Source organism: Phaseolus vulgaris, chromosome 9 (assembly GCF_051622355.1).
Source record: "Phaseolus vulgaris cultivar YP4 chromosome 9, ASM5162235v1, whole genome shotgun sequence".
NCBI lineage: Eukaryota > Viridiplantae > Streptophyta > Magnoliopsida > Fabales > Fabaceae > Phaseolus > Phaseolus vulgaris.
The window spans coordinates 27710881-27734894 of NC_143506.1; the positions used below are offsets into that span (position 1 = coordinate 27710881).

At 30.9% G+C, this 24014-nt stretch overlaps 3 protein-coding genes across 3 annotated transcripts; 2 read left to right on the plus strand and 1 right to left on the minus strand.

The window, feature by feature from the left end:
* Positions 1-3079: 3079 nt before the first annotated feature.
* Positions 3080-5190, plus strand: LOC137822875 (phenylacetaldehyde oxime monooxygenase CYP71AN24). The gene is made up of 2 exons (XM_068627890.2): positions 3080-4066; positions 4326-5190. The coding sequence occupies exons 1-2, from the start codon at positions 3125-3127 to the stop codon at positions 4953-4955; spliced, it is 1572 nt and encodes a 523-aa protein (XP_068483991.1). The 5' UTR covers positions 3080-3124; the 3' UTR covers positions 4956-5190.
* Positions 5191-14939: 9749 nt separating this feature from the next.
* Positions 14940-16910, plus strand: LOC137822586 (phenylacetaldehyde oxime monooxygenase CYP71AN24). The gene is made up of 2 exons (XM_068627496.2): positions 14940-15904; positions 16097-16910. Exons 1-2 carry the CDS (start codon positions 14984-14986, stop codon positions 16712-16714), a joined length of 1539 nt encoding a protein of 512 aa, XP_068483597.1. The 5' UTR covers positions 14940-14983; the 3' UTR covers positions 16715-16910.
* A 4848-nt stretch (positions 16911-21758) lies between these two features.
* On the minus strand, positions 21759-23340 carry LOC137821789 (small ribosomal subunit protein uS4y). The gene is made up of 3 exons (XM_068626542.2): positions 23240-23340; positions 22763-23144; positions 21759-22120 (listed from the first exon to the last, which is right to left on the minus strand). Exons 1-3 carry the CDS (start codon positions 23265-23267, stop codon positions 21937-21939), a joined length of 594 nt encoding a protein of 197 aa, XP_068482643.1. The 5' UTR covers positions 23268-23340; the 3' UTR covers positions 21759-21936.
* Positions 23341-24014: the final 674 nt, after the last annotated feature.

The following is a 24014-nucleotide window of genomic DNA, read 5'->3' on the forward strand; positions in this document are numbered from 1 at the left end:
GTGAAGGTAAAGGCACACGAGGTGTGAGGGTGGTTCAAAAAGACCAACATGAAGTTCTCCAAGGACATTTGTATATTTTGAATAACACCAATGATGTTCTTCCTTATATAGATGCACATAAGATGTTGTTAAAGTCAATGAACCCTCGTGCAAATGAGAAATGGTTGTTGACTGAGCACAATAAGACTTTCTTGAAATGGTTTAAAGATAAAATTGGTCAAGAAGATTTTGATATTGAGGAATATAAATGGTTAGCACGAGGACCTAACTTTGATGTGATAACGTGGACTGAGTATGATATTAATATGATGTCTTTTTATAAAAAAAGCTGAAGATGAGAAAAGTACTATGCAGATTGCGGTGTTACCCTTGAGGCAGAGTCTATGCACTTTGCTAGCTCAAAAGACAATAATCCTATGGTGGCTACTCTAAATTACTTTGGAGTAATTGAAGAAATCTAGGAGGTTGACTACATCAAATTCATAGTGCATGTATTTAAGTGTAAATGGGTTGATTGTAACATAGGAGTGCATGTAGATAACTTGGGTTTTACTTGTAGAACATGGAAGCTTTTGATGATCCAAATCTGTGTTGAAGGGTTGATGTTTTGTTGTTTTGGTTGGGGCTTAGTTCTAGGGTATTTAAAATTCTTGTAAAGATCATTCTTAGTCCTGTGCACAAGCTAGATCAATCTGTTTTAAAAGATAAAAAAAATTCAAAGCAAAGAGAAAAACAACCTGTTGAAATCACGATATAATTGGTTGTTTTACACTTAGCTTATTTGAAGGTTTTCAAAACTGTTTTTGACTTGGTTGACTAACTGTCATAACTAATTCAACCGGTTAAAACGACATTTCAACAGCTTTTCAAAAAGCTTATTAAATCTGTTTTCAGTTGAATTAAAATTGATTTGGCTCGTGATTAACTACCTAGAACGGCTAGTTTTAAGAGCTATAAATATGATTTCTCTTTGTATTCAAATATATACAGAAAGTGAGATTGAAATTGTTTTTGAGAAGAGATTTGATACAAAGTTTTACAAGATTGCTAAGTAGTTGTGCATTGGTTCAAGATCTGATCTTAGGAGCTATGTGATTCCTGAATTGCCAATTGTAATTTGTTCCTTTTTTAATCTTGTAATAGTTCTTTTCTATACTTGTAAAAGGTGTGTAAACCTGTATTGTCAGAGGGTGTTCTGACTAAGGTTGTGTGAAAGGCAAGGAGAGTGAGTGTTCTTGTGGTATCAAGATCACCTCTTTGTGGTGTTGTATTGTGTAATTTGTGATTGATTGCTACTGGAAAACCCAATGGTTGTCTTGGGGACTGGATGTAGCTCAGGGTTGAGTGAACCAGTATAAATTGGTTGTGTAATCTCTCTTTCTCTCTCTCTCTCTCACTCATTATAAATTGTTTTATTTGAATTTGTATTGTTGCTGCTATAAACAACCGGTTAAAATGAAGTTTCAACTAATTGATTTTCTGCAAATAGTTTTAATTACTTTGATTGTTTGGCTTCCTTGATTGTTTCTTCTGTGGTTGTTGATAAAATTTCATTTCTATCCAATCTTTGTGAAAATATTTTGTCAAACAATTCACCTTCATCTTGTTTAGGTCATTAATTCTAACATTACTTTGGTTGATCTTACAAAGATAGTGTGGAAGGAAGATCCTTTCACTATGTCTTACCAAGCAAAACAAGTTTTTTATGTGAAAGATCCTTCTAATAAAAGGTTGTCAAATTTCGTACAGGAGAGAACTGAACATGGTATTCATCTACAAGATAACTCAAGGGTCCAATTTGTAGAAAATTCTTCATTCTCAATATAATTACCTCCTTTGAATGATGAAAATGATGTAGATGAAGTACATGCTACACGCCATGATCACAATGAAGGAATATGGGAGAACATTTTAACACTTCCACAATAGAAATCAAGTATTTTTTTATTAGCTTTTCTATTTAAAAATCTGTTTTATTTAATTTAAATACATATCTTAAACATGGTTTTATTCTTTGTAGATCGATCACATGGTTGAATCATCAAGAAGACTAGGGACCTTACACGACTGAGAAACCTTCTGATTAGGCGTATGGGTAATAATAGGGTACCAGTTCAAATAGACCCTCAGACTGGCAGGGTATCAGGCCCTAATCAGACTCAATTTGTAAGTTATTTGTGAGTCTTAGCTCGATCTATGGTCTCTATCTTGATCCCTGACTAGGACCACATATTAAAAATAGACAAGAATCTCATTAGGGAGGATATTTGTGTAAGTTATTTATTTAAATGTTATTAAATAATTTGTCTATTGAATTTATATTTTAATAATTTAATTATTATAATTTGTAAACAAATTTTGAGTTTGAGATTTTGAATTTGTTTCAAAGCAAAATATTATCTTCAATAATTACAAAAGAGGCAATTCAAGATAAATCTGACAACCCATTACCTTTTTTTTAAAATATAAGGGCAAGTGTCTCGTGAAAAATATTCTATAAGACAATTTTAATAAAAAATTTAAAATTTATAACATTATTACTTAAAATTAACCATTTGAGTTTATACGAATGACCGGATAGGAAGTATAATAAAAAAGATAAAAATAGTAATGATTTATATAGTTATTTCATTTACAGGTTCAAATCTAAAGTATAAATAGTTATTTCATTCAGTGGCATAATTTGTATGTTTTGTTCCTTACACTTAGAAAATATTCTTTCTAATCCTTATATTTGCAATTTTAACTCGTGTTAGTTTCAACAAATACATTTCTAATTCGTTTGAATCCATACCATATCAGAGAACAGATACTAAAACAGATTTAAACGTCTATAAGCAGATTAGTATGAGTAATTTTAAATATAGGGACTAAATGAAAAACTGTTTGTGCATGCATAATTAAATAAAAATAATTTTAAAAATAAAACTGTATATGACACAAATTTCTGCAGCCCACGTTGGTTCGATATTATTTTACTGGAAATTTCGTTTTTTTTATGCGTGTTTTTGTTATGATACATTTCTCCATGCTAATCATTTGTGAAATTCTATAAATTCTGAACCCTGGTTATGGAGGATGCATACACACCTTAGCATACTAAATCCAAGTGACTCTAGAAGACATGGCTCTTCAAGTTGAACCATCATCCTCACTTTTAAAGCAATTACCAACCCCTTCCATAGCCATTTTGATCTTCTTCTTAAGCCTCCTTTTTGTGCTTAGTTACAAAAGAAGAAAGAACAAGTTGAATTTGCCTCCTTCCCCACCAAAACTACCCATAATTGGAAACCTTCATCAACTAGGCACTCTCCCACACCGCTCCTTCCAAGCACTCTCTCGCAAGTACGGCCCTCTGTTCTTGCTGCAATTAGGCCAAACTCCAACTCTTCTGGTTTCATCAGTTGATTTGGCCAAAGAAGTATTCAAAACCCACGATGTCGCTTTCTCCGATAAGTCTCAGACCACAGCCATGAAAATCATCATGTATGGATGCACGGACGTGGCTTTTACACACTACGGAGAAGAGTGGAGACAAAAGAGGAAGATATGTGTTCTTGATCTTCTAAGCGTAAAAAGGGTGCGATCCTTTCAGTCCATTCGAGAAGAAGAAGTTTCAGGGATGCTTGGTGCCATACGTGAAGCATGCAGCGAAAGTAAAGGGTCTTCTTGCGTCAACCTGAGTCAGATTCTGATTGAAACCTCGAACAACATAGTATCTAGATGTGTTCTTGGAAAAAGGTATGACAACCCAGATGGTGGAATCAGCTTTGGAGAGCTAGGAAGGAAGATGATGAAACACTTAGCCACTTTCACTGTGGGAGATTTCTTTCCTTTGTTAGGTTGGATTGACGTTCTTACTGGCCAAATACCAGAATTTAAGGCCACTTTCAGGGCATTAGATTCTTTCTTTGATCAGTTAATTGCTGAACGCACGAGAATAGTGAAGAGGGACGGTTACCAACCTCATAATAAAGACTTCCTGGAGACACTCCTTCAAATTCAAGATGGTGCAGGAAAGCAATATTTTCAGCTTACACATGATGACGTCAAGGCAATTCTGATGGTACATATGCTTATTTTCTGCTCTGACATGCTAAGAAAAGGTAGCATAGAGCATCTTCAAATGATGCAATCACGTCACCTAAGATTAAAATATTTCAAAATTTTCTCTTTTTAATGATACAACCTTAATGGATATTCCCACCCACCATCAATTCTTATAAATAATTGCTCTAACAGTAAAATATAATATGCTTAAAATTTATGTTTAAGAATCCATAAACACCTCTACTTAAGGGAAATTTCCATTTTGATAATTTCAGAATATATTTGCTGGAGGAAGTGACACTACTTCAACACTTCTGGAATGGGCATTTGCGGCGCTCTTGAATAGTCCTGATGCCATGAAGAGAGTTCAAGAAGAAGTAAGAAGGGTTGTTGGGTATAAATTAAAAGTGGATGAAAATGATTTAAATCAAATGAATTATCTGAAATGTGTAGTGAAAGAAACTCTGAGACTATATCCACCTGCTCCTCTTTTGACACCCCGAGAAACTTCATCTGATGTAAAAGTGAAAGGCTTTGATATTCCATCCAAAACAAGAGTGTATGTGAATGCATGGGCGATTCAGAGGGACCCTGAAATTTGGACCAGGGCCGAAGAGTTCCTTCCCGAGAGATTTGAAGATCAGCCAGAAGTTGATTTTAAAGGAAATGATTTGCAGTTTATTCCCTTTGGTTCTGGGAGAAGAGGGTGTATTGGAATTTCATTTGCACTTGCTTCCACTGAGTATATGCTTGCTAATCTCCTCTACTGGTTTGATTGGAAAATTCCTGAGACTGGTAAACCAATGCAAGATGTAGACATGAGTGAGGTATGGGGACTCACAGTCATCAAGAGAGTACCACTTCATCTTCAACCTCAACTACACTCATTTGGATATGAACCTTGACATCCATCCTGTGGATTTCTTGGTGTCTTGAATTAATGGTATTTCACTTCGTTTTCTTTTCTATTGTCATTATAAGTTTTTTTTTCCTTTTTTTTGTTTCGAGTAATGTAATTTGACAAATAAGAAAATAAATAAGTGTAGGCATGACAACAAGTTTAAGGTCAATGTCTTATGTGTATGATATAAATAAAATAAAAATATGAATAATAATGCAGGTGTGTTTGGGTCTCTTTTTGTTGAAGCTGTGATACCGTTTATTAGATTTTGAGAAATGATTTTGTTTCTTGGTATTTTTGGTACCAAAATAAGGTGATGCATAGAGAAGTACTCAAAACATGTTTTCTGTGCTTGACTTAGTTTTTTTTTTCAAAGATATTTTACTGTATAAACATTTGTATTATACTCTTAATATAAATGTTTTTCATGCATAAGAAATAAGAAATTATAAACTTTAAAATAGATAAAATTAGTGAATGAATCAAATCTAATAAATACTATTTTTGTTGGTTATTTATTAAGTACTCTAATATATTTATTCTCTTTTAATCTATTCATTTCATGTTTCCTAAACTTTCTACACAAAGCAAAGTTGTTGTTGTTAGTGTGGTCAACTTTCTTTATTATAGTGGTGATCTATGGATTGCTATGATTTGTCCAAATTTGAGGACTTTAATGTTCAACTCTTCCTTATGAAAGGTCTTCTCAAAGACCAATGAGATGGTTTACAATATGTGTAAACTATTTATGTACATCTACAATTGTCTCTTCGTGTTACAATAATTCTAAAGAGTTCATACTCGTATGAGTGTGTGTTTTTTGGCTCATTATTTTTTGTTTCAAACTAGTCAACCCGTGCTTTTTCAATAAGTTAATTATCTGATATGCTTAGGCATAAAAAACCATTAACAATTACATCCCAAATATCCCGATCAATTGATTATATAAAAATTTTCATTAACTTTCTAGAATTGATAAACATAATGTCATTTTTGTGTAGACATTTTCAAAAGGATTGTCTGAAATGTAAGGCTTGGTTCGAAAAGAAAGGAATGCTTAATACTTATTATGTATGTTTTGAATCAAACTTAACTAAAGTTCCACATAATTCTTGGTGAATTGATTCTGGATGCACAACTCATGGTTCTAATATGATGTAGGGATTCCTTTCAACCCGAACCATAAAACCAAATGAAAAGTTTGTCTTTATGGGGAATAGAGTAAAGGTTCCCATGGAAGCTGTTGGGACTTATCGTTTAATCCTTGACATTGGATTTTATTTAGACTTGATGGATACTTTTTATGTACCTAGTATCTCTAGGAATTTAGTTTCTTTGTCTAAACTTGATGTTGTTGGATACTATTTTAAATTTGGGAATGGTTGTTTCAATTTGTATAAGACTACTTGTTTGATTGGATTTGGTACTCTTTATGATGGTTTATATAAATTGAATCTTGATAATTTATATACTGAAACTCTTATGATCTCACATCATAATGTTGGCATTAAACATAGTTTAGTGGATGAATGTCCTGCTTTCTTGTGGCATAAACGTTTGGGACATATTTCCAAAGAAATGATGCAAAGATTAGTAAAGAATGAAATACTTCCAAATTTAAATTTTACTGATCTGAATGTATGTGTGGATTGTACTAAAGGCAAACAAACAAAACATACAAAGAAGGGATCCATAAGAAGCACTCACCTTATTGAAATTATACACATTAATATGTGAGGACCTTTTGATGTAAATTCTTTCAATAAAGAAATCTATTTTATCACCTTTATTGATGTTTGTCATGTTATGGTTATGTTTATTTACTGCATGAAAAATCTCAAACAGTGAATGCCTTGGAAGTTAATATAAATGAAGTGGAAAGATTATTAGACATAAAGGTGAAAGTTGTCAGGTCAAATAGAGGTGGTGAGTATTATGGAAAGTATGATGAAATTGGACAACACCCTGGTTCATTTGCTAAGTTTCTTGAAAAATGTGGTATTTGTGCTCAATACACAATGTCAGGTACACCACAACAAAATGGTGTGTCAGAAAGGCGTAATTGAACCTTAATAGATATAGTTAGGAATTTGTTAAGTAATTCATCTTTACTTGTATCATTATGGATGTATGCTTTAAAAACTGTCATGTATTGGTTGAATAGAGTTCCTAGTAAGGTAGTTCAAAAGACACCTTTTGAATTGTGGACAGGTAAGGAACCCAGTTTGAGACATTTGCATGTTTGGGGATGTCAGACAAAAATTAGAATATACCATCCGCAAAAAAAAAAAAAAATTGGATGCAAGAACAATCAGTGGACATTTCATTGGTTATCAACAAATTCAAAAGGGTATATGTTTTACTGTCCTACCCATGGTATAAGAATTGTTGAAACTGGAAATGCACGGTTTATTGAAAATGGTGAAACTAGTGTGAGTGAAGCTTCACAAAATGTGGAGATTAAGGAAGTTAGAGTACAAGTTCCTTTAACTAGTATCTCTAATTCAAGTTCTTGTTCCTAATGCAGTTGAACCACTTAGCGATGAAGAAGAACAACAAATTAATGATCATGGGTTTAACAATGAACTTGTAGTAGAACAACCACGAGAAATAGTATTAAGAAGATCTCAAAGAGAAATAAAGTTTGCTATTTCGAATGATTATGTGGTTTATCTACAAGAGTCAGAAAATGACTTAGGCATTGATAATGACCTAGTTTCATTTTCAGAAGCAATCAATGGTGATAATTCTGATAAGTGGTTAGATGCCATGAAAGATGAGCTTAAATCATTGGCACACAATGATGTATGGGACCTTATGGAATTTCCATAAGTATGTAAAAGAGTTGCGAGTAAATGGGTATTTAAGACTAAACATGACTCTCATGCCAATATCGAACGTTATAAGGCCCGACTTATTGTCAAAGGTTTTACTCAAAAGGATGACATTGATTATAAGGAAACATTTTCACCTATTTCTAAGAAAGATTCCTTAAGAATTATCATGGCATTAGTAGTTCATTATGATCTTAAGTTGCATCAGATGGATGTTAAAACTGCCTTTTTGAATGGGAATTTAGAAGAGGGTGTTTATATGGATCAACCAATAGGGTTCATTGAAGAAGAAAAGGAACACATGGTGTATAAACTTAAGAAATCAATATACGGGCTTATATAGACTTTCAGACAATGGTATCTTAAGTTTAATGATACTATTGTGTCCTTTGGATTTAAGGAGACATTATTGATCAGTTTATATATCTGAATGTTAGTGGGAGCAAGTTTATAATTTTGATTCTTTATGTTGATGATATCTTGTTTGTAACTAATGATTGTGGTCTATTAAGCGAGAGTATAAGAAGTTTCTCTCTAATAATTTTGAAATGAAAGATATGGGTGAGGCATACTATGTGATAGGAATAGAAATATTTTGTGATAAATCACAAGGACTGTTAGGCTTGTCTTAAACATATATTAATAAAGTTTTAGAGAGATTCAGAGTGGATAAATGGTCAACATCTCTTGTTCGAATACAAAAAGGAGACAAATTTAGTCTCATGCAATGTCCAAAGAATGATTTCAAACGGAAACAAATGGAGAATATCTCTTATGCATATGTTGTTGGAAGTTTGATGTATGCTCAAACATGTACAAGACTAGATATTAGCTTTGCAGTTGGTATGCTTGGTAGATACCAAAGTGATCTAGGATTGGATCATTGAAAAAATGCAAAGAAAGTTTTAATATACTTACAAGGGACAAAGAATCATATGCTTATGTATAGGAAATCTGATCATCTTGAGGTGATTGGATATACAAATTCAAATTTCGTTGGTTGTATGGATACAAGAAAATTCACATTTGGTTATGTGTATCTTTAAGCCGGAGGAGCAATTTCATGGAAAAGTGCGAAGTAGTAAGTCATTGTTGCATGCATCATGGAGGCTGAATTTGTGGCATGCTTTGAAGTCACAATTCAGACTAATTGGTTGCAGAATTTTATTTCAGGACATGGAATTGCTGATAGTATTACCAAGCCGCTGAGAATTTATTGTGATAATTCTAAAATTGTCTTCTTTTCTAAATATGACAAGTATTCGAAAGGTGTTAAACATATAGAGTTGAAATACTTTGTTGTTAAAGAGGAAGTTCATAAACATAGAGTATCAATAGAACATATTAGCACTGATCTTATGACTACTAACCCTTTAACAAAAGGGTTATCGTCCAAAACATTTATTGGTCATGTTGAGAATATGGCCATTATGTCTACTAGTGAATGATGAATGTTGTTATTAATGCTTATTTGACACTATGGACACTCTCATCTCATTGATATATGAAAGTTTCTGAAATCTATGTGTTCTACTTTATGTATATGCAAGCAAATTATGGTGTGGAAAACAAATTATGTTATTGTTGATGAAAATGACATTATGTTTGAACCCATTATGGAATTTTCATTATAAAGTCTTATTATAAAATACATGGAAGGAAATGTGTTGATTAAATGACATGTAACCGCCATGACTTTTATTATTTTTGTATCTTTTATTTTGATTGATGATAGAACCAATTTACGTAAGGTCTTTCAATGCGCATTATGATTTATGTAATTATTAAATTATGAAAGTATTATAGTTCATATGAGTCAAGTGGGGGAATGTTAGAAAATTATGTAAATTAATTTTATAATGTGACTTCTGAAATAGATTTTGGACTTTGGGTTTGAATATGATTTAATAAAATAAAAGGCCCATTTGTTAATGTGGGAAGTTATATATATATATATATATATATATATATATATTATGATACCTAATGAAAATCTAATCTGATGAAGATTGAGAAATAATAGAAACGGGTTATATCTCTACAAATGAGGTTGTCTCACTGGTTAACCATCAAGAAAGAACGTGAGAAAAGAAAGGAATTGTAAGAGATAGATTGAGAAAAGATAAAAAGAAATTGCTCACATAGGGACTTTCATGGATCAAGGTAAGTGTCAATCTCTATTATAATTTATGTATGAAATGTGAGAATCATAGTTTTTAAGATCTTAAGATGATGATGTGCATTATTTTTCATTATTGTACGTTTTGATTTTACATATGATACTACATACTTAGCTGCTAAGTTCCACCATGGAATGTCATCCCTCACTCAACCCTCCTTGTTAGCTTCTATTACATTGACCAGTTGATTGAGAATGAATGACTTTGTTAGCAAGTTCAAGAATCAAATGAAAAAGTTGACGTAACTAAAATAGCTAACTAAACACATCAAAGGACTAAACAGTTGGAGTACATCGTTATGTTGATACAATAACTGACTATAATGACGGACAACTTGGTAACAGTTCAATAAGTTCTAGTCAAATCCACCACCAGTATGTTGAAGATTTTGATGACCAATCCTTTACTTGAAATTCATCCACATTGTAAGCTTAATTATTTCATATTTCTTTTTCATGTACTAAAACTTGTATTTATTCTAATTTTTTCCATTGTATTTATTTTGATAGTTTTCCATTGCATTTATTCTAATTGTTTCATTATTTTACAATTACTTTCAAGTCATTATTCAATCTCCTCACTATGTGTAATGAGACACTTTTTTTTGGTAATCTTGTAATTATGTTATTTTTAATTTTAAAACATTATTTGAACCTATTTCTCATGTTATAATTGAATTTAAAATATAATTCATATTGGATATTGGATAGGTTTAAAATCGGATTTAAAATGCTTTTAAATGTAAATTTATTTCTTTATCATTTATAGCATCCTTCTAATCGATGTTTTATATTTTTTTTTTCTTCCACTTAGCATACTAGACCCACTCTAAAATCAAATTGCTTTCTTTTAATAATGTGGAATACACTCGTCTAAACCTTTTACTTTTTTTAATATTTATACTGAAATAAAAATTAATTTTTAGAAATAAAAAATAATTAGTTGTTATAGTGACTAAATTAGAGACTATTTTAGAGATTAAAAAAAAATGTTTCTAAATTAATTTTTATTATTGTTAAATAGTTTTTAAATTGATGTCTAATTAGTAACCAAAGTTTTTCTACCAAATTTAGAATCTAAATAATAAGTAGCAAAAACTTTGATCGTTAATTAGACACTAATTTAAAAACCATCTAATAATAATATAAACTAATTTAGAAACTAAAATTTTTTTAGTCTCTATAATAATTTTTAATTTAGTCACTGTAACAACTAATTTTTTTTTAGTGTTAGTATTTACTTAACCTATTCTAACTATATTTTTATGTGTGAACTGATCAACGTAAATCTTTTAATTTATTTTATATTTTATTTAGTTAGCATTGATTTAGCTGCTAACTATATTATTAAATATTGATCATCGATTTTGAGTTTGTTTGGCCAACGCCACTTATAATTCACAAGGAGACACAAAATTCAATAGCTTCCAACCACACAATGTGAATTTTTTAATCAACGCAAGGCAACGCTTTAGCATTGGTTTACTTTTGGTTTGTATCCGTTTTTAACCAACACTAAAATGTAATATTCTTATACTTAACAATTGTTTCCTGCTTTCAAAATAATAATAATAATAATAATAATAATAATAATAATAATATCAATCACAAAAGAAAAAAAAATATCTTAAACAATTATTTCTAAAATTTGAAAGAATATAATTATTTCCATAATAAAGACTAAGAAAATAAAATATTGTGTTCATATATAAGAATAGCCTAATATTATTATTTTAAATAAATATTATAAAAAAATAGAATATTTATAAGAAAATAAAAAAGATAAATGATACGTTAACACATTATATGTCGCCTTACCCTTGATTATTTTAAAACTATATAGTAACTTTGATGGAGTTTTAAAAGATACATAAAACTAAAACAAATATTTATCAGCATTCATATAATTATTTACCTTAATTTCATAAGACTAACCATCTTAGATAAATTTAAGGTTGGTTTTAATTTCAACTAGCTAATTTTCTTCCTCTTCGTTTGAAGGATTTTAATTTGTGTCCTTAAAAAAAGAGAATATGATGAACACATGGACCCTTTAAAGATGATAAGGGGAATAAAAGAGAGGTGGATGAAATCTCCTTATTTGAATTATAACTATTATTACAATAATAAAAGAAGATTTTAACGAGGTTATTTGGTGAAGGTTAATATAACCTTAGAAATTGATTTAATTAATGAAAAAAAAATTTAACCTTCGTTAAGTTTCAAAGTTTATTTAAAAATCTTCTTATTTGAATTAGAACTATTATCAATAAAGAAGGTTTTAATGGAGGTTATTTAGCGGAGGTTAATATAATTTTAAGAATTGATTTAATTAATGAAGGTTTTTTTTAACATTCATTAAGTTTCAAATGTTATTTAAAAATCTTAGCAAAATAATGGAGGTTCTTTAAACTTTTGTTAAATTTCAAAGATTTATTCTACAACCTTAGCAAAATAACGGAAGTTTTTTAATCTGCGTTAAATTCCAAAGGTTTTTCTGAAACCTCGGCAAAATAATGAAATTTTTTTAACCTTCGTTAAATTCCAAATATTTATTGTAGAACCTCAATAAAACATTCTAGATTTTTCAATAAATAATTAAAAACTACATAGTTTTAATATATTTTATAACTAAATTCTCTAAAATTTTGAAAGTGTAACTTTACATTACAAATAAGTTTCTAAAGTTTCAAAAATTTATTTTAAAAACTTAGCAAAATAACATTGGATAATAAGTATATCAACAACTAATATTGGATAATAAGTATTTCAACAGTATTTGCATATTTTTTATGATTGATGGTAGTTGGATTATATAATTTATAGTTTTTTTTTGTTACGAGTTCATACTTCAAAAAAACTTGACTTGTTTTGTTTTAGTTTTTGATGTACGTATATTTTAGTTTTAGTTATAATTGTTAATATTTAATTTTCATAATTTTGAAATATTTTAAATTAAGGTCTTTATTTTAAAATGCATCTAATAATTAATTCATTGTGAAAGTGAGAAGTTATAAAGTTAATTCCTCCTCGCAATATGTTTTTGCAATCTTTAGCCAAGAACACACATGGCTTTGAAGCCCACATATGATATATAATGCAATTATTTAGTATATATAAAACAATGATAAACACCAGTTGTTGTCGAGTTAGGTAACAATGGTTTGTGACCCAAGTTGGGACAGTAAGGTGATGGAATAAGCAATATTGGAGTAAGAAGAAGACAATGTCTTATTTAGTGTCTCTTCTCCTTAGATAATAGACATATAAGTGTCCTTGTTAGGACTGTCATTGAGCCTGTGCCAGAGAATAGTGTGTCTACGGTGGAATAGAGAAATCGGAAGGATCATTAAAGATGGTAGAAAACAGGATTGAAGGTTATTTCAAACGACAAGTCATTTTATGAAAATTTCAAAACCCATGATATTTTATTGAGATTCTTAAACCCATAATATTTAACAGAGATTTTGAAATTTATAATATTTTAATACAAAATATTTTACGAAAATTCTTAAATTTATGATATTTAATCGACGTTCTGAAAAGCTTCTCTTACGAGGTTCTAAGAAGCTTTTCTTGATATTTAGAAAAACCTCAATTTTAATTCTTTCTTAAAAGTGATTTAACCAGAAAAAAATACTATTTAATAAAAAAATTAATTCTAGCCATAAATAATATAAAAACAAACTCCCCGTTAATATAATTTGTTCTTGTAGTATATATATCCCTCTTTTGTCACGATAACACCGAAAGAATTAAATCAGCTCTAAACCAATCTCTTTATGTGTCGGCAAGTACACCTTTCAATATTTCTACACCCTTCTAACATCTAATAAAAAAATTAATATTTTTTCTATTCATCTCAGGAAAATATTTTTTGATGACACCTATATTCACGTTTTTATAATAAAATATTATACTAAAATAATAAATAAAAAATATTATAATAAAATAATAATTTATAGAATTGTAATTTTGATATAGGAAAAAAATGATGATATCAATAAAAGTGTCCTGTAAATAGTGTGAGATTGGTAATTGAGTATGATTACCATTCTGCTGTAAGCATAAAAAAATCAATTTAATAATTTAAAATATAACATTTTAATAATATATATTTTTACTTTTAATTTAAAATTTTAATATATATTATAAAATTTTTAAAGTAATAGGTTATAATGTGGATGTTTAAGTAGTGTGAGAAGTATTCTTTTTTTTTATGATTTTTATCTGTCAATTCTAAGGTTGCTGATAACAAGCACCTCTTTTTCAATGAAACTTCAACCAATAATGTAACTTTACTATGACTTAAGCTATTACCATGTGTATTAACATAATATATGATATAAAAATACTGAAAGAAAAATCCAAAAATAATTCAGATATATATATATATATATATATATATATATATCTATTAAAAAAATTGAAGGATAATTGTGATATGAGAAATATGCCGACTCAAGATGTACAGTTCATTTTCTTTTGGTCTGAGAATGAATATCATCATTGTTCTTGGATGAGGCAAAGTTTCAACACTAAAGATAATCACAAACTTCATTCATCATGCCTCTTTTGAGTACTGCCAAACGCAGTTCTAATCTCCTTTTCAGCTTCATCTCTGCACGCACGTTGCTTTAGAATAAGTAGACAAAAGGAAGGAAACTACATAAAAAAAACATGGCATTGCCGATGCACCGAAACACATAGAATAGTTGAGAAGCACTGTTATAACTTAATCATTCTCTTTAAACACATTTAATAATTCACTAAAAACTATAGATTAGTATATATAAATAAGATTCACATATATATAAGTCATAATTCAGTCAATAATAAAATAAGTATACAAGTATTTAAAAGATATAAACAGATCTTAATAGCATTTCTATATTTTCATAAAAATAATCAGTAATCAAGATGATAACCACTTAAGTTATGAATAAACATGTTCAGTGTAGGTATATATAGTGCTATAGTTCTGCATCAATATGAGTAAGTGATTTAACGAAAGGAAGAATGGCTCTAAATCTACCAAGGTGCGTGAAGCAAGTGACACAAGACCTAAATGCTACCCTTTTCTTGCTGTTTTCCTTCTTCATCAGCATGTTTCTGGTGTTTAAGCTCACAAGAAGAACCAAACACAATCTACCTCCATCCCCTCCAAAACTACCTATAATCGGAAACTACCACCAGTTAGGAACACTTCCCCATCGCTCTTTCCAAACCCTCTCACAAAAATACGGTCCTCTGTTGTTGTTGAAGCTGGGTCAGCTTCCCGTTTTGGTGGTTAACTCGGTAGGTTTAGCCAGAGAAGTTTTGCGAATCCAAGACGAATTTTTCGCGAGTAGGCCACATCTCACAGCCCCGAGAATCTTGCTCTACGGGTGCAAAGACGTTGCGTATTCATCCTACGGTGATGAATGGAGACAGAAAAAGAAACTCTGCGTGGTGGAATTGCTGAGCACGGAAAGGGTTAAAGCCGTTCGGTTCATAAAAGAAGAAGAAGTGGAGGCACTGGTTAGTAACATACGTAAAGCATGCACGGGCAGTGGTTCTTCTGTGAACCTCAGCGAGATGCTTGTTAGGACCCCAAACAACATAGTGTGTAGGTGTATATTCGGAAGGAAATACGATGGTGAAGGTGGAAACTGCAGATTTGGTGAGCTTGCAAGGAAAGCGATGACTCAAATTTCAGATTTCAGTTTCGGAGACATATTTCCATTGTTGAGTTGGGTTGACGTTCTGAGTGGCCAAACCAAAAAGTATAAATCAACTTTTGAAGCATTGAATGCTATCTTCGATCATCTAATTGAAGAGCGTAAGATGGAAAAGGTGGATCCTGAGAAGAAAGACTTCCTTGACACTCTCCTTCAACTTGAAGACAGTGATAGGCAAGAGTTCGAGCTCACATATGATGACGTAAAAGCCCTTATCATGGTATTTCTTTCTATGCTTCTTTCTTCTCTCTGCATGTTTTTGTGACCACAGAAAGAGTTTTGGAATGAAATAAGAAAAAAGAAAAACACAGTAAACGTGATAAGTGAAACACATTTTTCTTGAAACAACATAAGCAGCATGGCCTTAAGCATTGCCATAAAAATGGGCTATTTATTGTTTCCATAATTTCAGGATATGGTTTTGGGAGGAAGTGACACAACTTCAACAACACTAGAATGGGCAATGTCAGAGCTTATAAGAAATCCAGGCACAATGAAGAAAGTGCAGGAGGAGGTAAGAAGAATTGCGAGGGATAAATCAAAGATAGAAGACAATGATATCGATGAAATGAAGTATTTAAAATGTGTAATCAAAGAGACTCTGAGGTTACACCCACCTGCTCCACTTTTGGTCCCTAGAGAAACAACATCCAATGTGAAACTTGGAGGGTATGATATTCCTGAGAAAACAATGGTGATTGTCAACGCATGGGCAATTCAGAGGGACCCTGAATTTTGGGAAAAGCCTGAAGAATTTTTACCAGAGAGATTTGAAAAGGGTGAGTTTAATTTCAATGGTAGAGACTTTCAGTTTATCCCATTCGGTTCTGGGAAGAGAAAATGCCCTGCTATGACATTTGGGCTAGCAACAGTGGAATATGTGCTTGCTAATCTTTTATGTCACTTCGATTGGAAGCTATCTAAAAGTGGTGAGTCTGATTCAGACCTTGACCTGACTGAGAAATATGGCCTCACTACCAGTAGGAAAGAACCTCTGCATCTCGAACCAATACCGATTTCCAATTTCTAAACAACGATTACCCAACTTTATTTCATTTTGTGTTTACAAGTTGTTTTAATGCATGTCATATGTTGCAGTACTATAGTGTGATGTAGTTTCTTTTTGTTTCGTTTTATAATTTGTGTTTGAGAGTTATTGTTAAAGCAGCAGTATTTAACTTTCCTGTTGAATCATATGTCTATGAATAAAATGTCTTTTGTACCTATTTCCATTGAGATATCGAAAAACATATTATACATTTAATTATGTTATCTTCAACAAGTACCAATAGTATGCAAAAAAAAAAAAAAACACTTAGGAATGAAATTTATACAAGTTAACTTACTAATGGTCCCATCAAGTTTCTCTATACATAAATTATTTTTCCTTATGAATCATAAATTATGATTCATGAAAATTAAATAAAAATTAATTTTAAAGATAAAAAACAATTAATTATTATATTAATTAAATTAAATATTATTTTAAAAATTAAAAGAATTATTAATATTTAAAATAATTTTTATTATTGATAAATAATTTTTAAATTAATATTTAATTTGTTATTAATATTTACATGTCAATTTAAAAATTAATTTATAAATTTCATTAACTATATAAATTATTCTCTGCGAAAACATGGGAAGAGTTGAAGATTGGAGAGGGTCGTGAAATCACTTTCTATACAATAAATTTATATATTAATAACATTTTTAAAATAATATTTAATTTATTAATAGTATAGTAATTAATTATTTTTATGTAAAATTATATTTATTTAATGATTTTTTTATAATAAAAAAATTCAAATACAATGGAAGAATGAAAGAAAGCATAAGATAAACTAAGAGATATTGGAAGACCCTCCAAATTTTGTTTAAGTAACAGCTAAAATTTTACTGAATGAACTCAATTTTATTTCATTAGTAACTACGTATTTAAAATATGATTTTGTATATTTACATCTTGTGTGCTTCTTTTTCTTTCTCATTTTCTTCTTCACAAAAAATGTGGTTTTGTGTTGTTGTCTCTAATAGTGGTCGCAACAAGTGTGTTGAAGGTTCCATGGTGACTCAGAGCGAATGGGTGTGATCTTACCTTCAATTAAGACAGAATTTCATATTACATGGTTCATGATAATGGAGTTTGTAACATGTGTAGTCATGGAGCGAAGTCGGATGAATCTACATCATAGTAGTGGAGAGTGTGAAAAAGGAGTTGATGAGTTTTTGCAATTTGCTCACCAAAACGAAAAACCTATGGGACATATTTTTATCCTTACATTTGTTGTCTAGATCAAATACGTCAAGATTTGGGAAGAATAAGTGATCATCTCGTTTTTTCAATTAAGAATGTCAAATAATAACAAAAATAACTAATAAGGTGTTCACATAAAATGTTGTAATACCTTAATATCTTGGCACGTGAAGTTCTTTTTTGTCTCTTCAACCTCATCCCATGATGGAATGACAATAGAAAAATTTTGTCGAGTTATCAATCCCAAATAGATGCTAAACTTAGCAGCAGCATATGGGTCAAACAGCTTACCCGAACGAGGATCTACGTCAACATGCATCATCTCCTTAATAATCTATCCCATAGTGATTTGAGCCAATCGGGTACATATCTACTTGGTATGTTCTTTCCGCTGCCAGGTCTTAAGTCTTTCATAATCCCAAAAATAACAATCTCAATAAATCATTTCACAAAATATTTGAAAACACTATTAAAAGAAAGGTTTAATGGCAATGGGGGACTACATTAAGAAAAAATATTGTGATAAATATTGGGATGAAAAATTGTTTTCAACCAATAATAAAAGTACGGAAATTAGTAATAGATACACACTTATTAAGAAGCTACATTTTACTATCATTATCTTTCCAATGACATGCATGTTGTTCTCTTTGTTATCTACATCGATAGAAAGTGTTCTTGGTGAGAAAGACGATGTCTTATGCATGTTGAAACAATTTTTTAATTGGTTAAAACTAACCATTTTAATTTTAGATAAAACTATGTTTTTTGTGTTTTCAATAGAACTCGAAGTTTTCAAATTTGATAAGAGAGAATTACTACTTCATGTGAGAGAAAATCTTGAAAGCTCTTGGATCACTTTTGCTGCAGCGAAAAGCTTTTTCTGAGTTTTTCATAACCTGTTTATTCTTCAACAAAACTTAGGTGTAGTTGTTTCATATTTGAATCTTTTTTGTAGTTCTGTGTGAAATTGGATAGGATTTATAATTTTTGTTAAGTATTGTATGGTTGAAAAACACTCTTGTAGGGTTCGAGATTTGTGTTCTTGAGAGTCTTGTGTTGTAAAGATCTTGTGATTTAGTAAAATCTTAATTAGTGTGGTTTGGAAACTGGATGTACCTCTTGTGAAAGAGTGAACCAGTGTAAAAATTATTGTGTGATCATCATCCTCTTCATCCAGTTGGAATTTTCTTATACATAGGTTGGAGTTGGCAGAAGCAAATGGAAGTGATGAGTCAAGGAGAGCTCCATTGGAGCCATGGATTCCTTGGAGTTGTCATGAGGTTTGGGGAGAGAAATTGGTTCAGCCAAATCACCTTGAGAATGATAGAAGACGCCAAAAGATATATATTCTAGAGAAGCTTTACAAGAGAGTGTTAGGCTTACAATTTGACAACATAACACTCATATATTTTATCTACTAATTCATGAGTCAAGCACCTCAATATATAGGAGAAAGGTTTGACCAAGCTACAAGCAATTTGGTGGAAAAAGTAATTAAGTTAGCTTTTTCAAAAAGGAACACAATCGAATCAAAGTAATTTGATTATCACATTAATAAATGAACACAATTAATCGAATGAAAGCAATTCAATTAGTACGTTAAAAAATAAATACAATTAATCGGATGAAAGTAATTCGGTTAACACCTTCGAACATAAACACAATTAATCGAAGCAAATTAATTTAGTTAATATGTTCAATCAAATTAATTCATTGTGTGCTAATGAACAATAACAAAAATTGTAACGGAACTTAGTTTGTAACGTAGTCAAGTTAGTTTTTTCGATTTTAACTTAATTAAAGCAATTTGGCCTTACTATTAACATTTGAAACTTAAGATGCATAGAACACTCATTTCATTAATTTAAAAGTTTACGATATATTTAGTCATTGACTAGTTGACTATTGACGAAATCTTTATTTAAATTAAATACATATACATTGAGAGTCGGAGTGAATTCAGAGTCTAAGTGAAGTGCACGTGTTGGCACATGACCTTCTTAAAGTCTTTCATATATAGCCTTCTAGGCTAGCTTCCGCTTGACATTCTCAACCTTTATCTCTGATACTCTCTTCTCAATTTTTTCCTTCTCGAGAAGAATAATGCAAGCATTGACCTCCTTCAGCTTATTTATAGCTTACTTCGCACTCTCAAGGCTCCCTTTTTAGAAGCTCTACCTCGACCTCCAATGCTGAGATTTTGCCTTGGCCTTGAGCAATCTCAAATGATTTGGCGAAAAGTTCAAGCTTTGATTTTGCCTTATCCTTTAGTAACTTTTGCTCCAACTCTTGTACCTTAACAATCTTCCCAGCATTGGTTTTCTGCAATTCTTGCATTTTTCTTACCATTTCAACATTTTTAATAGTCGTGCCCTTAAATTTAAATATTAAATTTCTATATTCACAAGTATACATTCCAATTTTAATTGCAATTTCGATTTAAGTATTTTCTATTTTAAGTTTTTTTTAGATTTTGTTCTTCAGGAAATTCTTTTGTTTCTTTTCAATTTTTGTTTCAGCACTTTTACACTATTGTCTTTTATATTTCAATTAGACAGAGAGTTTTACACTAATACAATTATTAGACCAGTCTAGTAGATGATTGTCCATTAGATCTAATGGTTAGTCTTCTTATTTATAAATTCATATGTTTTACATGTTTTTAAAGTTCTAATTGTAGTTTTAATTATTTTTACATTCTCTCATTGTTTTTGTCTATTATAATTCTACTTTTATAGTCTGATACATGCTTTGTTTTTCGTTTTACTATTACAATTTCATTTTTCTGTTATTTTAATTCCAATTTTTTATTATTATTAGTTTTCAATTTCAATTTTTCAAGTTTCCGTTAAGTCCTTAACTCAATTGCATTGTTTTTTATTTCGATTTTTCTTTTCTACTCAATTGCATTATTTTTTATTTCAATTTTTCTTCTTTTTTTTGTTATGCTTTGTTTTTTGTTCTTTACGTTTATTGTTTTTGTGAATTCAATTTCTCCTTGCTTTAATTTGTTCAAAGAAAATATGAAGCAAGGAGTTGTGCAAGATGGATCTTTCGGAATTTAAGATAGGTTAGTCAATATACTACATTAAGGGAACTTAATTTTTGTTTGAAATTCCATATCCAATAATTTATGTTCACATTATAAACAACCGGAAAAAGTAAGAGAAAACAATGGTAGTTTACATACTTGCAAGTGTTTCATATAATAAAAGATACAACACGTGGTTTTCAATCGTGTGATAAGAGAAATTTTTATCTCTTCACTCTATAAGGGCGCACTGGGAGTGTCTCTAACTTCTCTCTAACCACAAGATCCACATAAAGTACATGTCTACATAAAGATAATCTATTGGATAGTTGCATCTTAGAAATTGGCCTAATGAGATTAGGGAGCATCGATCTTATGAGATCTAATGTGAAGTGTGATGTTTTTGTTAATATACCATTTTACTTATTATAACGAAACAAAACTTCTTGGATGGCACTGAGTATAAATTGGCTCTTGCTATAGCAAGTTCAGGTATATGAATTCTTTGATGTTCATTCACAACTACTCTTCTACTAGAGTGTAAGCATTTGATTTGAGATATCCACTACAAAGCAATCACTAGCTGTAGATTAGAGGAAAAATACTCACATCGACTGCTCTATAATTAAGGACCTATTTATTAATATAACTACATATTTCAACCGAGAAATCCATTCAAACACACTTCAACTGTAATGTTCTAAAAAACTAAGTGCAGATGAAGCTCAGAAACCAAGGTTCGTTAGAAGTTGAGGGCAGAAAACGAATTAATTAAAATCAAAATTATTTAAAAGAAAATCTTAATATATAAGTTGAAAAAAACATAATATGTCAAGCAAAATGTTTTCCCAAACATGGAACCGAGGATGAAAATGTATTACAATCAAAAACGATAATCTAATGCACGTAAAGTAAAAGGTAACAGAAGGTGTAAATGCACTAAAAAGACATCATTAATAGTCTAATCCTCATCTTCCTCATCTCCATCTCCACCTGCTGCCTTCTTAGCAGCAGCCCTTTGGTTCCTTCTCTTCACTCTTCCAGGGCGTCCTCCACCAAGGGGACTTGTAAGTGAAAAGTCAATGTGCTTCTGTGAGTCCACCCTCACCAAGAAAGAGGGGATGTTCACCACTTGCCTACCAACCCTGCCGATCCCAAATGACACAATAAAAAGGTCATTCTCCCAACAATATATCAATAACAAATATATCAAACAATTAGTTCTTGCAAAACATTCAGCTCATGAAAAAGAATTTTGTAACACTTGATAGTGTATGAGAGAACTTCCCAAATCGGCTCACAGTATATTCACACTAAAATTAAGATCTTACAACCTTTATAAAATAAATTCACCCTATTACATCTTCAATCATGAAAACAACTTGGTTCCATTTACATATATTACTTCACAAGCAATTATAAAAGAAAAAAAAAGTACAATGAACTATATATTTCTGCAGAGAATTAAGCTAATTTCAATTAACAAAAGAAAAATAATTCATTTTGCTTATGATTACTCAATACATCCAAATATAACCTAATTCACAAACACTAAAGCAATTACTTGTCTATATAACCTCTTCAAGAATAGGAAAGTAAAACACTATAAAAAAATATCAAGAACATTGCATTTGTTTTCCGGTATATGCATTTTTAGTGCTAATCAGAAATAAAACATACAATTTTAAAAAAACGCAAACTCAGGGAAAAATCCTAAATTCAATACTGCATAATTTCCGATAATGAGCAACAACGAAAAAAGAGTGGATTTGGAAGTGGAAAAGGACCTGATGTGCCTCTGCTTGATGAGAACCCTGGCATGGTGGATGGACTTGGCCATGCCGGACTTGAAGACGAGGGTCTGGAGGCGACGCTCTAGGAAGTTCTCGACAGTGAGTGCGAGGACGTAATCGAGTTTGTTCTGGGTCTCGTCTAGGAGACCGTAGCGGAACATGCGGCGGAGGAGAGCCTCGCCCTCAAAGATCCGGCGCGGGTTCTTCTCGTCGAGCGTGAGGAGGTTACGCGCGTTGTTACGGATGCGGCTAAGGGCGTACTGCACCCTCCAGAGCTCCCTCTTGCACCGCAGCCCGTACTCCCCCACCAGCTTCAGCTCCGCGTCCAGACGCTCCTTCTCATACGGACGACGCGGCTTCTTGAACGTCTTTCCATCTGTCATACAAAACAAAAGAGATCAATGGCGTTATTACGGTTGTTGAACATCATAAAACGGCGTTGTGAGGGAGTGTTCATCCATCTCTACTCACAGTTCCTGTAAAACGAAACGTGGACCATGACTGTTGTCTTCTACGGCGGTGCCGTTTTTCCTTCTCCGCTGCTGTCCTCTACTCGCACTTGCGCCTGGATCTTCTGTCTCCCTTTGTTTCGCCTTTTTAAATGAGAAACCCTAAATTTTACCTGCCATCTATTATTTGAGGTTCGCGAAATTAACAAATGGGACTGGGCCCAACTTCTTCACCCATACACACTTTCTTTCTTCCTGCACCCCAAGTTTTCAACCCACCATGGGTAGAAATGTCAATTTCATTCTTAATGAAAAAATTAATAAAAATCTGTTCAATTAATAATTTGAAATAATCACGGACGTGGTACAAGTATATACACATTCATATGAAGATAAAACAAAAAAATAATTATAACATGTGTAGAATGGAATAGTGAAACTCACACCTACACATCTGTTATTGTTCTTTTTATTAAAAAAAATATAATTTTATTATTTCATTACTTTTCTATTTATTAATTTTATAAACACTAAGTTCATTTTCAATGTATTATCAAATATAAATATAATGATAAAGAAAAAAAAATATATATATATATATATTATTTTTGTAAAAAAACAATATTAGCATTATTATATTTAATTTTTTTTCACAAAGACAATATTAACAGTATTATAGTTGTGTAGAATATTTTTCTTTTAAAAATAAATTCAAACATATTTGATTTGATTGTGCTAGAATGATTATGTAAGAAAAATAAATAAAAATACATAATTTAACATTGACAATTTTTTTA

Bases quoted from the DNA above. Each gene is read 5' to 3' on its own strand.
- LOC137821789 (XM_068626542.2), bottom strand. From the start codon at position 23,267: ATGGTCCACGTTTCGTTTTACAGGAACT. The intron at 23,145-23,239 runs GTGAGTAGAGAT...TTTGTATGACAG, and splicing joins CGTTTCGTTTTACAGGAACT to ATGGAAAGACGTTCAAGAAG. The intron at 22,121-22,762 runs GTCCTTTTCCAC...TGGGATCGGCAG, and splicing joins ATCAAGCAGAGGCACATCAG to GGTTGGTAGGCAAGTGGTGA.
- LOC137822875 (XM_068627890.2), top strand. From the start codon at position 3,125: ATGGCTCTTCAAGTTGAACCATCATCCTCACTTTTAAAGCAATTACCA. The intron at 4,067-4,325 runs GTACATATGCTT...TGATAATTTCAG, and splicing joins ACGTCAAGGCAATTCTGATG to AATATATTTGCTGGAGGAAG.
- LOC137822586 (XM_068627496.2), top strand. From the start codon at position 14,984: ATGGCTCTAAATCTACCAAGGTGCGTGAAGCAAGTGACACAAGACCTA. The intron at 15,905-16,096 runs GTATTTCTTTCT...CCATAATTTCAG, and splicing joins ACGTAAAAGCCCTTATCATG to GATATGGTTTTGGGAGGAAG.